At 37.6% G+C, this 14,470-nt stretch overlaps 1 protein-coding gene across 1 annotated transcript in view; it reads right to left on the bottom strand.

The window, feature by feature from the left end:
- Positions 1-14,470, bottom strand: part of FSHR (follicle stimulating hormone receptor) — a 260,865-nt gene that overhangs the window by 37,368 nt on the left and 209,027 nt on the right. Inside the window, exons 6-8 of the mRNA XM_069071797.1 lie at positions 9,271-9,348; positions 3,534-3,602; positions 3,347-3,421 (exon numbers count right to left, since the gene is read on the bottom strand). Of these exons, the coding sequence (XP_068927898.1) occupies positions 3,347-3,421; positions 3,534-3,602; positions 9,271-9,348 (222 nt within the window). The remainder of the gene's footprint in view (positions 1-3,346; positions 3,422-3,533; positions 3,603-9,270; positions 9,349-14,470) is intronic.

The raw sequence follows: 14,470 nt of genomic DNA on the forward strand, positions 1-14,470 counted from the left end.
TTATTATCTCATTTGATCCTTATAGCAGCCCTCAGAGGTAGGTGCCATTATTATCCCCATAGGGTCATACAAGCTAGTAAGTGTCTGAGATTGGATCTGAACTCAGGTCTTCCTGACTCCAGGCCTGGTGCTTTATCCACTACACCACCTAGCTATCCCCCCAACATAAAAAGATAATAACAATATCGTAACAATAACAATAATATAGCAATGAGTTCAAAACCAGCCTCAGACATTTAACTAGTTGTGTGCCTCTGGATAAATTACTTAATCACTAAATGCCTCAGTTTCCTCAATTGTAAAATGGTGTTAATCATAGTAACTCTCTCAGAATTGTTGTGAGAATCAAATGAAATCAAATAAGATCACATTTGCAAAGTGGTTAACACAGTGCTTGGCACATTTCCCCCCTCCCTCATTTTTCTAAGGCTCAAATCTGACCATGACTATATTGCTCCCTTGTGCAATAATGTTCAGAATTATTGCCTGAAGGACAAAATGGATACTGGTTGGCTTGGAATTTTTATATCACCCTGTCTCCAAGCCCCAATCAGCCTTCTACCTATTCCTTTTTGACCTTCACAGTCTTGACCCTAACCCTAACCTAACTTTATGTTCCAACCATTTTCACCTCCATGTTTATACAAGCTATCCTCTAAGCCTGGCAAATCACTTAACCTCTGTTTGCCTTGGTTAGCTCATCTGTAAAATGGCATTAATAGTAGCACCTACCTCTCAGGGTTGTCATAAGGATCAAATGAGATAGTAATTTTAAAGTGCTTAGTCTAGTGTCTGGCACATAGCAAGTACTTCTCATCTCTGCCTTTCAGAAATCATCATCTTATTTCAAGTTTCAACTCAAATTCCACCTCCCCTGTAAGGTCTTCCCTGATCCTTGCAGTTAGTATTTTCTTCCTCTTTAATTTTCTTTGTACTATACATGCTTGTTCACATGTCTTGTTTCCCCAGAGGAATGTAAGTTCTTTGAGGGCAGGGACTGTTTTTTTTTCCTTTATATTTCTAGTATCTTGTATAGTACCTTGCTCAAATTATTCCCAGGTACTTAAGAAGTGATTTTTGAATTGAATTAATTGTCTCATTCACACTAAGATATATATAGATAGCTGATGAGGTTTAATGAAATATCTTTCTGGGGAATGAGCATTTTAGCTCCTTTCTAAAAGGCTGACTCTCTAATATTATCTCAAGAGGCTTTGTTGTATTTAATGTAGCCTCTTACAGACTCACTGGGGACTTTCTCTTCTTTTGGCCATGACTTGATGACTATCATGCCAAAAGCTCTAGTTACAATTCTTTCTCTAACTCTCCATTACTTTTCTTTGTCTCACTTCCCACCTTGGAAATGTCAGGAGGGACAGTTTATATACTAGTGTCCTTGTCTTTCTGTCCCCATCCAACAAGCCACATTACCTTTTGTAAATTAAATTGCAGTTGAATGTCTGGTTGAATTCTTCTAGCCCTCCATCATCTTCCCCTTCCCAACACCTGCAGCTGCTTCTTATTGGGAAAGAAGGCTATTCAAAGCCACCATGTTTCCCCGATAATAAGACCTATCCCGAAAATAAGCCCTCCCCTTACTGTGTAAGATTCCTCTAAAATAAGCCCTCCCCCGAAAATAACCCTATTGAGATTGCTACTGTAGTGAAGGTGATCCCCTGCGCTACATGCTACATTACGGTACCCTCTGTATGCACCGTCTCCACCCCCCCCCCTCCGGGAAATGCATGCCGGGCTCCGAGCTGCATCCAATCAGAGCTGCAGCAGTGAGCGCATCATCCTGTTCTTCCCCAGTGATTTGCTTGCTGGCGCCATTAAGAGCAGTGCCATGGAGGAGAGCTGAGGCAGGACAACATAAGCCCTACCCTAAACATAAGCCCTCTGGTGTTTTTCTTTCCAAAAAAATTAATAAGACAGTGTCTTATATCAGGGAAACACGGCATTAGGACCATCATCAAACTCTGATCTGAGCTACACAGAATTAACAGGCTTCTCCTTTAATAAGGACAAAATAAGCTGCCTTTTTCTGTCTTTAAAAGTCATGAAGGATAAGCTCTTGAAGTCTGACTGCCTTGTAAGTGATTTCTAATGAATTAATTGTATTGTTTATTCTTCCTAGTTCAAGGCAGACTCTATGTCAAATACATTCTACACTATGGCACTCAACTTTTGTTAACTGCTTTCAAATTGATGAGCATAGATACACTTATTAGAGCAGTTCAGTAGAGAAAGTGATCACTGAGGTCTAGATCAATCAATCAATCAATTAACAAGAATTTATTCAGTATTAACCTAGCTAAGTGGCACAGTGGATAGAGTGTTGGTCTGGGAATCAAGAAGACCTGAGTTCAAGTCCCACCTTAGACAACTTCTTTCAGCCTCAATTTCCTACTCTGTAAAGTGGGGATAATAATAGCACCTACCTCAAAGTGTTGTTGTGAAGATCAACCAGCTCCTTCCTGCTCCGTACTCTGAGCATTTCTAATGACTGTCCCCCTTGCCTGCAATGCTCTCCCTCTTCATCCATGCCTCCTAACTTCCCTGGCTTTCTCTTAAATCTCATTCTGTAAGAAGTCATTCCTAGTTCCTCCTTAATCAAAGTTCCTTGCCTCTAAGACTACTCCTAAATTATTCTGTATATGTCATATTTGTACATAGTAGTTGGCATGTTGTTTCCTTGAGAATAGTGATTTATTTTTTGTTTTTGTTTTTACATTTCTATGTATCCATAGTACTTAGCTCAGTGCCTGGTAGATAGTAAGTGTACACACAATATTATGCTTAATAAATGCTAGCCAACAGACTAAAAGTGCTTGGTAAACCTTATCATTGTCATCATCATCATTATTATTGTTAACTGCTATGTGCCAGGCACTCATCTTCCTGATTTCAAATCTGAACTTAGAAATTTACTAACTGTGACCCTGGGCAAGTCACTTAACCTTGTTTGCCTCCGTTTCCTCATCTATAAAATGAACTGGAGAAGGAAATGGGAAACTACTCTAGTATCTTTGCTAAGAAAACCCCAAATGGGGTCACAAAGGTATGGACACAACTGAAAAACAACTGACCACCACCAATAATATATGTATATTTGTGTGTCTCTCTCAATCACATATCTACCACGCATGTGTATGTACATGTACAATATGCACACATATATGCATACTATACACATGTACATAATTCTTCAGGACTTGCCCAAGATTTGGGACAGACTCAAATTATTCCCAGAAGCCTTTTTAGAGGCCTTGTGCTGTGCAGGAAACATTGATGGTATTCTCCATCTCAAGAACTAATGAACAAGGGTGAAATGGTAACGACTTACAGAATGACTGGTCCACTGGCTCCTTGGAAAATGTCATTAGGTAAGTCTTCCAGGTTAATATTGTCACTAAGATTCCTGCAGAGGGTTGAGCAGAAAAAAAGGGGATCAGATGAATAACAATAAATCCCACTGGTCTGAAGACCCATTTCCCTCTAAGGGATCTGTAAGACCAGGTAAGCCCACTCACAGCTCATCCAGTTGGGTTCCATTGAACGCCTGGTTCTGTATCTCTTGAATCCCATTCTTATTCAGCCATCTGCAAGAAAGCAAGCATTTAAAAACCAATAATGAGATTCCTCCTATTCACAGGCTTTTCAAGTGAGACAGAAGCTTCCGACTTGGAAGCATCAGGGGCAAGATCAAATGGCTGCAATTAGAGGCATAAATAAAAAGATACCCTCAGGTGCAGCAGCTTCGGAAGAGCAGATGGCTTTTGTAAGGTGGTGGGCACTGTTGTTCTGGCTCTATTGTATTATACATGCAGAGGGTGTGCCTGCCATATGAGGTACTGAGAGACATCCTTGTCAGTCCTGTGGTGCTTACATCACATAGCCATTGACTTAGAGCATTGAGGAGATGATGAAAAATTATTTTTCTTCTACTTTCCCTCACTGCCTCTTTCCTTTCACACATGATAAGGCCAGGCAATGGGACTATTAGGGAAAAGGAGGAATAATTTAATTAAACTGTCAGACAAGCTGAAAATTCCCTCTCTTCCTTCTTACCCCCCAGTCCTCAGCTAAAAGCCCCTTCCAAGTGATCTGCTTAGTGGGGGTCTGAAGGAGAGACTCTAGGTTAAGCCAAGAGAAGAAGTGAAATCAATTTACAGAATAGGGTGAAGTGAGGGGTGGGTGATTTGGGGGGAGGATGAAGAGAGGTAGGAACACAGTGACGTGCTAACAAGGAGAGCCTGAGTTTTGGAGGCAAGGGTGACTCAGGGTGTCTGGGCCACTATTACCTCTCTGCATCTAGGCTGATCTGAAAACGAGCTGGAAATATCAGGACTTAGACTAGTCTAAATATCCTCTTTGTCCCAATCCTGTTCCCCTTGTTCAATCATCAGTTCCTTCTTACAATCATGCTTTATTTTTATTTTATTTTTTTTAAGCAATTGGGGTTAAGTAACTTGCTCAAGGTTACACGGCCAGTTATTTCTGGGTGTGGTGCTGAGTGTCTGAGCCCGGGATTTGATCTCCAGGTCGTCCCAACACTGGAGCCGGTACTCTTACTCGCTGAGCCACCTGGCCGCCCCTAAGCAATTGGGGTTAAGTAACTTGCTCAAGGTTACATGGCCAGGTGTTTCTGGGTGGGTGTTAAGTGTCTGAGCCTGGGATTCGATCTCCAGGTCTTCTCAACACTGGACAATCATGCTTTATTAATCAACAAAATCAAATGTTTAAAGGATGATCCTCAAGAAGCACATTTGTTGGGGCGGCTAGGTAGTACAACGAGTAAGAGCACCGGCCCCAGAGTCGGGATGACCTGGGGGATCGAAACTGGGCTCAGATACTCAGCACCACACCCAGAAATAACTGGCCGTGTAACCTTGAGCAAGTTACTTAACCCCAATTGCTTTAAAAACAAAAAGAAGAAGCACATTTGTTTTCAAGGAAAACAATGTGTTTTCTGGGCTACTCTAAGCAGTCAGAAATGCTGAAAATCAGTGTGACCCTGGGCAAGTCACTTAACCCCAATTGGCCACCCCCCAAAAAAAGAAAAATAAATGCTAAAAATCAAGGGAATCCCTCTTGTGGGCCAATTAAGAGAGATAGAATACTGTGGTAGAAACAATCATAGATTCAGTGCTGAATGGTACAGTCTCCACTAACTTCCCAAAATGGTATCTCCAAATGAAGGACTTTAGGGAGCTGTTTCCAAGAAAATTGTGTTGATTGGAGCACGCTTGGACATTCTATACTGGCCCCAGTTAGTCTACCATGTTGGGAAGAGTCTTGTTCCATTGGATGCATATCTGGAACTGGTCTTCAAAAGGACCTGAGGCAGCACTGGCTATGCTTCTCTTCTCTGTTTTCACCTCTGGGGAAGGAGATTTCACCTTCATTCACAAGGTCTGGTAAGACCCATCAATTAAGAGGAAGAATCATGGGGCAGCTAGGTGGCTCAGTGAATAGAGTAAGAGCCCTGGAGTCAGGAAGACCTGAGTTCAAATTTGGCCTCAGACATTTGACACACTTACTAGCTGTGTGACCTTGGGAAAGTCACTTAACCCCAATTTATCTGCTTACCCCCCCCCCCAAAAGGAAGAGCCATGATATCTTCCTTTCCTCAAATTATATGTCCCCCCCACCGAAAAAAAAAAAACACAACAAAAAATGAAAAAGAAAAAACTAGATGACCTTGGATTTTTCTCAATTCTTTTCTATTCTAGTTTCAGAGAGTAGAGTTTCAAAGACTGGGAATGTGAGACAAAAGAATCCAGATATTCAGTAATCTAGATGGAGTGTTTTAGTCAGCCTTTCACCAACTCCCTGAGAAACAAGTAGCAATCCTCTGAAATTAAATTTGGGAATCAAACCCAGGGGAAGATGGTATCCTACCTTTGGCCACCAACTTGGTAGAATCAATGCTTTACAGGATCTGAGCTAGGTTTCAAAAGGGATCCATTCCCCCTTCTTGAGAATGAAGACAGGTAGGGGAAGATTATGCCCCTGAGGTGTTGGAGAACATGTATATGTGTCTATTATCAATATATCTTTGAAGTAAATATTCCTTTGTAAAAACTATCTGGGGTTAAGCACACAAATGGAATTGGGGTACTAGTTGCTAGTGGGGGAATACAGCTGATGACTCAAGCCATTGAAAAACAAAATCCCCCAATCCCTTTAGGGTGTAGAGGGAGATCTAAGGGGTGGCTAGGTGGTGCAGTGAATAGAGCACTGGCCCTGGAGTCTACAGGACCTGAATAAAAATCTGACCTCAGACACTTAACATACACATACACACACACACATATACACACACATACAAACCTAGCCGTGTGACCTTGGGCAAGTCACAACCTCAATTGCCCTACCTTCTCCACTCAAAAAAAAAAAAAGGAAAAAATAGAAGGAGATATTAATAGGCCAGACCCTGAGAGAGTAGAGCCAGAATAAAACATGTCACATACAGATGAGGAAACTGAGATCTAGGCCATGACAAAGGGAGAACTTCCAGTCAAGTTCTTACATCTTAAACCCAGGGTATTTTCCATTATATCATGGTACTTCTAACTGAATTGGAATGAAAGCTGCTTATTACTCATTACATATCATTTCCTTTCCCTAGGCTTCAGTTCTCTCCTCTCTAAAATGTGGGGGTTGAGCTAGATTTCTAAAGACTATTCCTAATCTTAATTATACTTTGACTATTAGAGTCCTTGGGGATGGGGGGGAGCAGTGGAGAGAGTATTATATTTGGAACCAGAGGACTGAGTTCAAATTCTGACCCTATCACTTACTACCTATGTGACCTTGAGATCACTTTCTTTGGTCTCACTTTCTCCTTCAGTAAAATGAGTTAAATTAGATGACCTCTTAAGGCCCTTTCCAGTTCTAAATTGATTATCCTTTGATCCAGAAGAGTAAGGTGAAGGTAAGTGGAACCTAAAAGAACTTTGAAGAATCTTTGAACATTTTGAAAGTAAATTATTGCGTTCCTATTCCATTCTAAAAGATGGAAAAACCAGAAGCAGGGTGAAACTTACCTTCTGAAACATTCTGGCAAATTAGCTAGTTTGCCCCTCCAAAGGGAATCAGATATTCCCTAGAGTGTAAATTAGTCATTAGCTCTTTCAAACCACTAGAGCAGAAAAGCAGTAACTTGCTAAAATATACCCCCATGACCTAAGACTGTTACAACCAAGGAGAACTTTATGGCTCAGGAGACTGAATTAGTGACCTACACCAAGCCTTTGTTGCCGCATGGCTGTCATTGACCCAACAGTACACCAGTATTTTTTTTTTTAATGAGATGTAGCTCTCTAAATGTGCCTACCTTTACCCAAGATGAGATTGCTTTGCTGGCAAACCTGCCTTATGATATCTTTTAGGGATGGAGGTGATCTGGAAAGTAGACTGAAAGTGAGACCATTCTGCGAGGATACTTTTTCCAAATCCTAGAGACTGTTCCTAGGAGTATTTAAGTCACTTAGCTCAGCATTCCTTGGGACTATGTGTGCTAATCTTCACATTTCTCCATATAGGATCTCCCACTGTAAGGGAGGAAAAAAAAACCTTTCTTCTAGTTTTTATCTCCCATTAGTTTCTCCTCTTCCTAAACTGGGATCAAAAACAACTGTAATTGTATTTGTGACCAGATTGGCCTTGTCGAAGGGCTATAACACAACAAATACCATTAAGGAAAAGGAAGAAATTTTAGGGATGCAACGATAAAAACTTATTCAGGTCCTTTCAAGGAAATTGTAATCCAACAGGAGGGATTAGACGCACAAATAAATTATATCTAAAAGTCAAATGTGACAAGAGTAAAGTAGAGGTCTTGTCAAAGTCCTGTGAAGATTTTGAGAATGGAGAGATTACTTTCAATTGAGTTGGGGGGGGAGGGAGATTCAGAAAGGTTCCATAGAAAAGGTGGTACCTGAGTTTGGCATTGAAGAGAGAAAAGGATTTGAATGGGAAGTTGAGGAAACTGAGGCAGATAGAATTTAAGTGATTTGCCCAGGGGTACACAGTTAGTGAGTATCTGAGGACAAATTTGAACTCAGGTTTTCATTCTCTGCTCAAAGGTATGATTATATGGTGAAACATGAAATTTAAGGAACTACAAATAGATCATTTTGTTTGAAATGCAGTGTGAGAAAGGGACTGAGGGGATAATATGAAGGTTTAAAAAGCTGGATGAAAGACATTGTAGAAGGATTTAAATTCCACACTGACAGGGTAGTATTTATTTTATCCTAAAAGTAATAGAGAGCCATTGAAGATTTTAGAAGATATATTTAGTCCTGTGTCTTTTGTATAATAATTTGTCAATTTGGAAAATGGATTAGACAGGGAAGCAATTGGGAAACAGAGAGACCCATTAGGCTACTGCAATAGTCCAGGATAAAGTCTACTACCTACACCCTAGTTCTATTTTATTGTTATTTTCCTAAAAGTCACTAGAAACTTGGGTTTTAAAAGAGACAGAAAATAGCTTCCTCCCTGGTATAATTCCAAAGTCCAGGCTCTGATCACACATTTTTAGACAGCCTTATCATTCTCCCAAATATCCTCCCTGAGCTCCTAAGTGAGCCTCTTCCTTTCATAGATCCCAAGGACTCTAGAGACTGTTTAGGCTGCAGCTGCTCCATGCCTCCAGGGATCCATACGGAGTAGGTTATTTACAAATCTGGTCCCGGGCATAGTGGATTAGAAGGCGCCTTGTTATTAACACCATAGGAAAAACAATGCATTTTAAAAACTAAACCAAAAAAAAAAAATTCAGAGAACAGAGCCAGCTCATTCAAAAACATGATTGTTCGATGAAAAGAAGTCTTTTGTTCTCAGCAAGAGGGCCCAACAGTAGCTGGCCTGTGTTATTGTGAGAACACATTGCCATATCTTTCCAGACCAGCCTTTCACCCAGTTTTCCTATCCAGACCATGAACATCTTTCCCTGCAATGGCTGGCTTTATGGATGCGTGAGTTATTCTGTCTTTGCAACAGATGTTGCATCACAGGAGACCATTATTCAAAGAGCAATTTTAAATACTTGAATTATGCCACAGAATTATAAATTATTAACATGACTCCATGTTGTGATTCTGATATGTAAAGATGGGAAATGAGGGAGATGCATGGAGCAAGAAAATAATGTCAATGGCTGGATGCCAAAGTTACAAGTCAGAAGGATGCATTTATTACTGAGGAGAGACTATGGTATTAAAATATATGAAATATATTTGATTTTTAAAAACTTACAGGATCACACTTTCAGAACTTAGTCCTGCAAAAGAATTTCTTTCAATTGTTCGGATATTGATGTTGTCTTGAACATCTCTAAAAAAGGAAAAGGAAAAATTTCAGATCTTTTTGACTATAGAGGTTATTTATCCTTCCCACAGTAATCTGGTAAAAAAAAAAAAAGGTTCTGGGTATTTTGGTCTGAGGTCAAGCTCATTTTTTAATCATGTGGCTGCAGTAAAGGAGGATGAATTGAACATTTGGAAATAACAGCTTGCAATTTATCTGCAGAGTCTCTTCTTCCTATCCATGGACTTGCAGAGATCTCCTATCACTGCCAATTGAGGATTTTCTCAGCTGATTTGCCCATGTAAAGTTCTTTCTAGCAAACAAGGGTTTATCATTGCCATCTCCACAGCTGGTCTCTGTGCAGTTTGGCAAATGTGCTTGTGCATCCTGCCATCTGGCAGCATTGGCCCTTTAAGAAGCTAGAAGAGGAGACTGCTGAAAAAGAAAGACTCTCTTCCAGGGAATAGGCCAAGCCTGGAAAATCATGGACCATTTAGCTGCTAGTTCCTGGCTTTCTTTTGGCTTCTCATGACACAGTGAAGCTGTTCTAGCTGCCTTGGTCTGGTCTCTGACACAGACCTTGAGTCAACTCACCCACTTACTCTCATTTAGGTGCTTCACTACTTACAACTCCACACTTTAACTTTTAGTCTAGATTTGGACCACTAACCACACTGATTTCTTTCTCTGCCTTTAATATTCATCTTCTGCTTTTCCTCTATTCTTCAACTATCTTCCAGTTGATTTCTTCCCAATTCTCAGAACCATTTCTCCCTCTATTTTTCTAGTGCTGGATGTGAGGCTGAAGAATTTCTCCTTAATATCTTTTTTGTTTGTCTTTCAAATTTATTTTTTTTAATTTGTCTTCTGAATTCTCTCCCTCCCTCCCAATAGATGTAAAAAAATGTGATATCAATTATATATGGTGAAATCATGTAAAACATTCTATATTAGCCATGTTGCAAAAAAGCAAGAAAAAACAGTGAAAAATCATGCTTCAATGTACATTCAGACTCCATCAGTTCTTTCTCTGGACAACATTTTTCATCATGTGTTCTTCAGAATTGTCTTGTATCATTGTATGGATCAGAGTAGCTAAGTCATTCACAGTTGATCATAGTACGATATTGCTGTTACTGTGTACGTTGTTCTCCTGGTTCTGCTCACTTCACTTTGTCTCAGTTCATGTAAGTCTTCTCAAGTTTTTCTGAAATCACCCATTTACAATTTCTTATAGCATATAATAGTACTTCATCACAACTTGTTCAGCCATTCCCCAATTGATGGGCATCTCCTCAATTTCCAATGCTTTGCCACCACAAAAGGAGTTGCTATAAATATTTTGTACATATAGGTCCCTTTCCTTTTTCTTTGATCTCTTTGGGATACAGACTTAATAGTGGCATTGCTGGTTCAAAACGTATGGACAGTTTTATAGCTTTTTGGGTCTAATTCTACACTGCTTTCCAGAGTCGTTGGATCAAATTACAACTCCACCAGTAGTGAATTAGTATCCCAACTTATCCACATCCCTTCCAACATTTGGCATTTCCCTTTCTGTCATATTAGTCAATCTGATAGGTGTGAACTGATTTAGAACATTTTTAAAAAAAATCTGACTACAGGTAGCTTTGATTTCTTTTTCTGAAAACTACCTGTTCCTATCCTTTGATCATTTATCACTGGGAAAATGACTCACTTCTTTATATATTTGAGAAATAAGGCTTTTGTCAGAGAAACTGGCTGTAAACTCCACCCCCACCCCCACCGCATTTTCTGCTTTTCTTCTCATCTTGACTGTAATGTTGTTGTTTGTACAAAACTTTAATGTAATGAAACATCCATTTTTCTTCCCGTGATCCTCGCTATCTCTTGTTTGGTTGTAAATTCTTCCCTTATCCATAGATCAAGCAAGTAAAAATTTTTCATACTCCTTTAATTTGTTATGGTATCCTTTATGTCTAAATCATGTACCTATTTTGACATTACTTTGGTATATGGTCTGAGATATTGGTTTGTACCTAGTTTCTGCCAAACTGTTTTCCAGTTTTCCCAGTAGTTTTTATCAAATAGTGAATACTTGTCCCAAAAAACTGAATTTTTGCATTTTATCAAACACTAGATTACTATGGTCATTTACTACTGTGCATTGTGCACCCAACCTATTCCACTGATCCATCACTCTATTTCTTAGCCAGTACCAGATTGCTTTCATTATTACTGCTTTGTAATATAGTTTGAAATCTGGTATTGCTAGCCTGACTTCCTTTCCATTTTTCTTTCATTAATTCCCTTTATATTCTTAATCTTTTAAAGTTCTTCCAAATGAATTTTGTTATTATCTTTCCTAGCTTTATAAAATACTTTTCTGATAGTTTGATTGGTATGGCACTAAATAAGTAAATTAATTTAGGTAGAATTGTAATTTTTATTATATTGTTTCAGACTACCTATTAGTAATTAATATTTCTCCAAATCATATAGATCAATATTTGTATGAAAAGTGTTTTGCAATTGTGTCCATATAGCTCCTGGGTTTGTATTGGCAGGTAGACTCCCAAGTATTTCATGTTGTCTACAATTATTTTAAACAGAATTTCTCTTTGTATCTCTTGTTGGGTTTTATATATGTATTACAGATTGCTCAGTTATATCTATATCTATATCTATATATATTACAGATGTATATGTTATATATATGTATGAATGCTGATGATTTATATGGATTTATTAACAGCTTTACTAACGTCATTTACTAAAGTCTAAATGTACCATCATATCTTGTGAAAGGAGTAATGGTTTTGTTTCCTCATTGCCTATTTTTATTCCTCCAATTTCTTTTTTTTTTTTTTTATTGCCGTAGCTAGCATTTCTAGGACAATATTGAACAGTAGTCATGATAATAAACTTCCTTGCTTCACCTTGATCTTATTTTGAAAGTTTCTAGTTTATCCTCATTACAGATAATGCTTGTTCTTGGTATTAGATAGATACTACTTATCATTTTAAGAAAATCTCCATTTATTCCTCTGTTTTCTAGTGTTTTTTTTTTTTAAATATAGTAATGAGTGTTGTGCTTTGTCAAAAGCTTTTTCTCCTATTGATGTAATCATGTGATTTTTTTTGTATTGATTTGGTTAGTTATGCTGATAGTCTTCCTAATATTGAACAAGCCCTGCATTCCTGGTATAATTCCTTTCTGGTCATAGTGTATAATTTCTGTGACATATTACTGTAATCTCTATGCTAGTATTTTATTTTTAAAAATTTGCATCAAAATTAATTAGGAAAATTTATTAGGTCTATTCCTCTATTTTTGTTCTTCCTTACTTAGATATGAGGGCCATATTTGTGTCATAAAGGGAATTTGTAGGACTCCTTTTTTATTTCTCCAAATAGTTTATAAAGTATTGGAATTAATTGGTCTTTAAATATTTGGTAGAATTCATTTGTTAATCCATTTGGCCCTGAGGATTTTTCTTAGAGAGCTCTTTTGTGGCTTGTTCAATTTCTTTTTTTAAGATAGGGTTATTTAAATTTTCTATTTCTTCTTCTGTTAATCTAGGCAATTTATATTTTTATATTCATCCATTTACTTAGATTGTCAGATTTATTGGCATATAATTTAGGAAAATAGTTCCTAATAATTGCTTTAATTTTTTCTTCCTTGTTAATATTTTCACCTTTTTTCATTTTTGATACTAGTAATTTGGTTTTCTTCTTCTTTTAATCAAATTGCCCAATGGTTTATCTATTTTATTGGATTTTTTTTTATAAAACCAGCTCCTAGTTTTATTTATTAGATCAATGATTTTCTTACTCTTAATTTTATTCTCTCCTTTGATTGTCAGAATTTCCAATTTGGTTTTTAATTGGAGATTTTTAATTTTTCTTTTTCGAGTTTTTTTTAATGTCCAATTAATTGATTGGCTCTTTCTCTATTTTATTGTTGTGAGCATTTTGATATACATACTTCCATCCAAGTACTGTTTTGACTGTATCCCACAAATTTTGGTATGTTGTGTCATTGTTGTCATTTTAAAAATGAAATTATTGATTGTTTATACAATTTGTTCTTTAACTCACTCATTCTTTAGGATTAGATTATTAAATTTCCAAATAATCTTTGGTTTTTTTCCATGGCCTTTTATTGAATATCATTTTTATTGTGGTATGGTTTGAAAGGGGTGTATTTAATATTTCTGCTTTTCTGTATTTGATTGTTAGGTATTTATGCCATAATACATTTGAAAATTTTGAAAATGCCATATACAGGTGAAAAAAAGGTATACTCCTTTCTATTCCCATTTAAATTTCTCTACAGCTCTATCATATCTAACTTTTCTAAAATTCTATTTATCTCTTTAAATTCTTTCTTAATTTTATGGTTACATGTATATAGTTCTGAGAGGGGAAAGTTGGGGTCCCCCACTAGTATAGTTTGATTGTCTTATTCCTCCTGTTACCCATTTAACATTTCTTTTAAGAATTTGGATCCTATGCCATTTGGGGCATTTATGTTTAATACTGACATTACTTCATTGTCTATGTTACCTTTTAGCAAAATGTACTTTCCCTGACTGTCTTTTAATTCAGTCTATTTTTGCTTTTTTTGAGATCATGTTTACTACCCCTTCCTTTTATTTTTTATCTCAGTCTGAAGCAAAATAGGTTCTGTTACAGCCCCTTATTTTTCCTCTGTGTACGCCCCTCTGTTTCAAGTGTATTTCTTGTAAATGACATGTGGTTGGGTTCTAGTTTCTAATCCATTCTGCTATCTAATTCTGTCTTATGGGTGAGTTCATCCTATTCTTATATCTGGATATGATTGTGCATTTTTCTCCCTCCTATCCCTCTTTATCCTTTTCTCTTTTTCTCTCTTTTTACCCTGTCTCTCTTCAAAAGTCTATTTTGCTTCTGACCCCTTAATCCACCTCCCTTAATCTGCTTTCCATTAATTGCCTCCCTTAATCCACTTTCATTCTATCAGACCTCCCCTCTACCCTCTTATGTCCTTCTTCTCCTACTTCCCTGCTGGGTAAGATAGTTTTTATACTCTATAGTTTTCTATACTCAACTCAGTGTGAATGCTATTTCCTCTTTGAACCAATTCTGATAAGAGGGAGGTTTAAGCATTGCTCACATTTCC

This window comes from Petaurus breviceps, unplaced genomic scaffold (assembly GCF_028583685.1).
Source record: "Petaurus breviceps papuanus isolate PSGF00001 unplaced genomic scaffold, PetGlider_PUasm1.0 90842, whole genome shotgun sequence".
Taxonomy (NCBI): domain Eukaryota; kingdom Metazoa; phylum Chordata; class Mammalia; order Diprotodontia; family Petauridae; genus Petaurus; species Petaurus breviceps.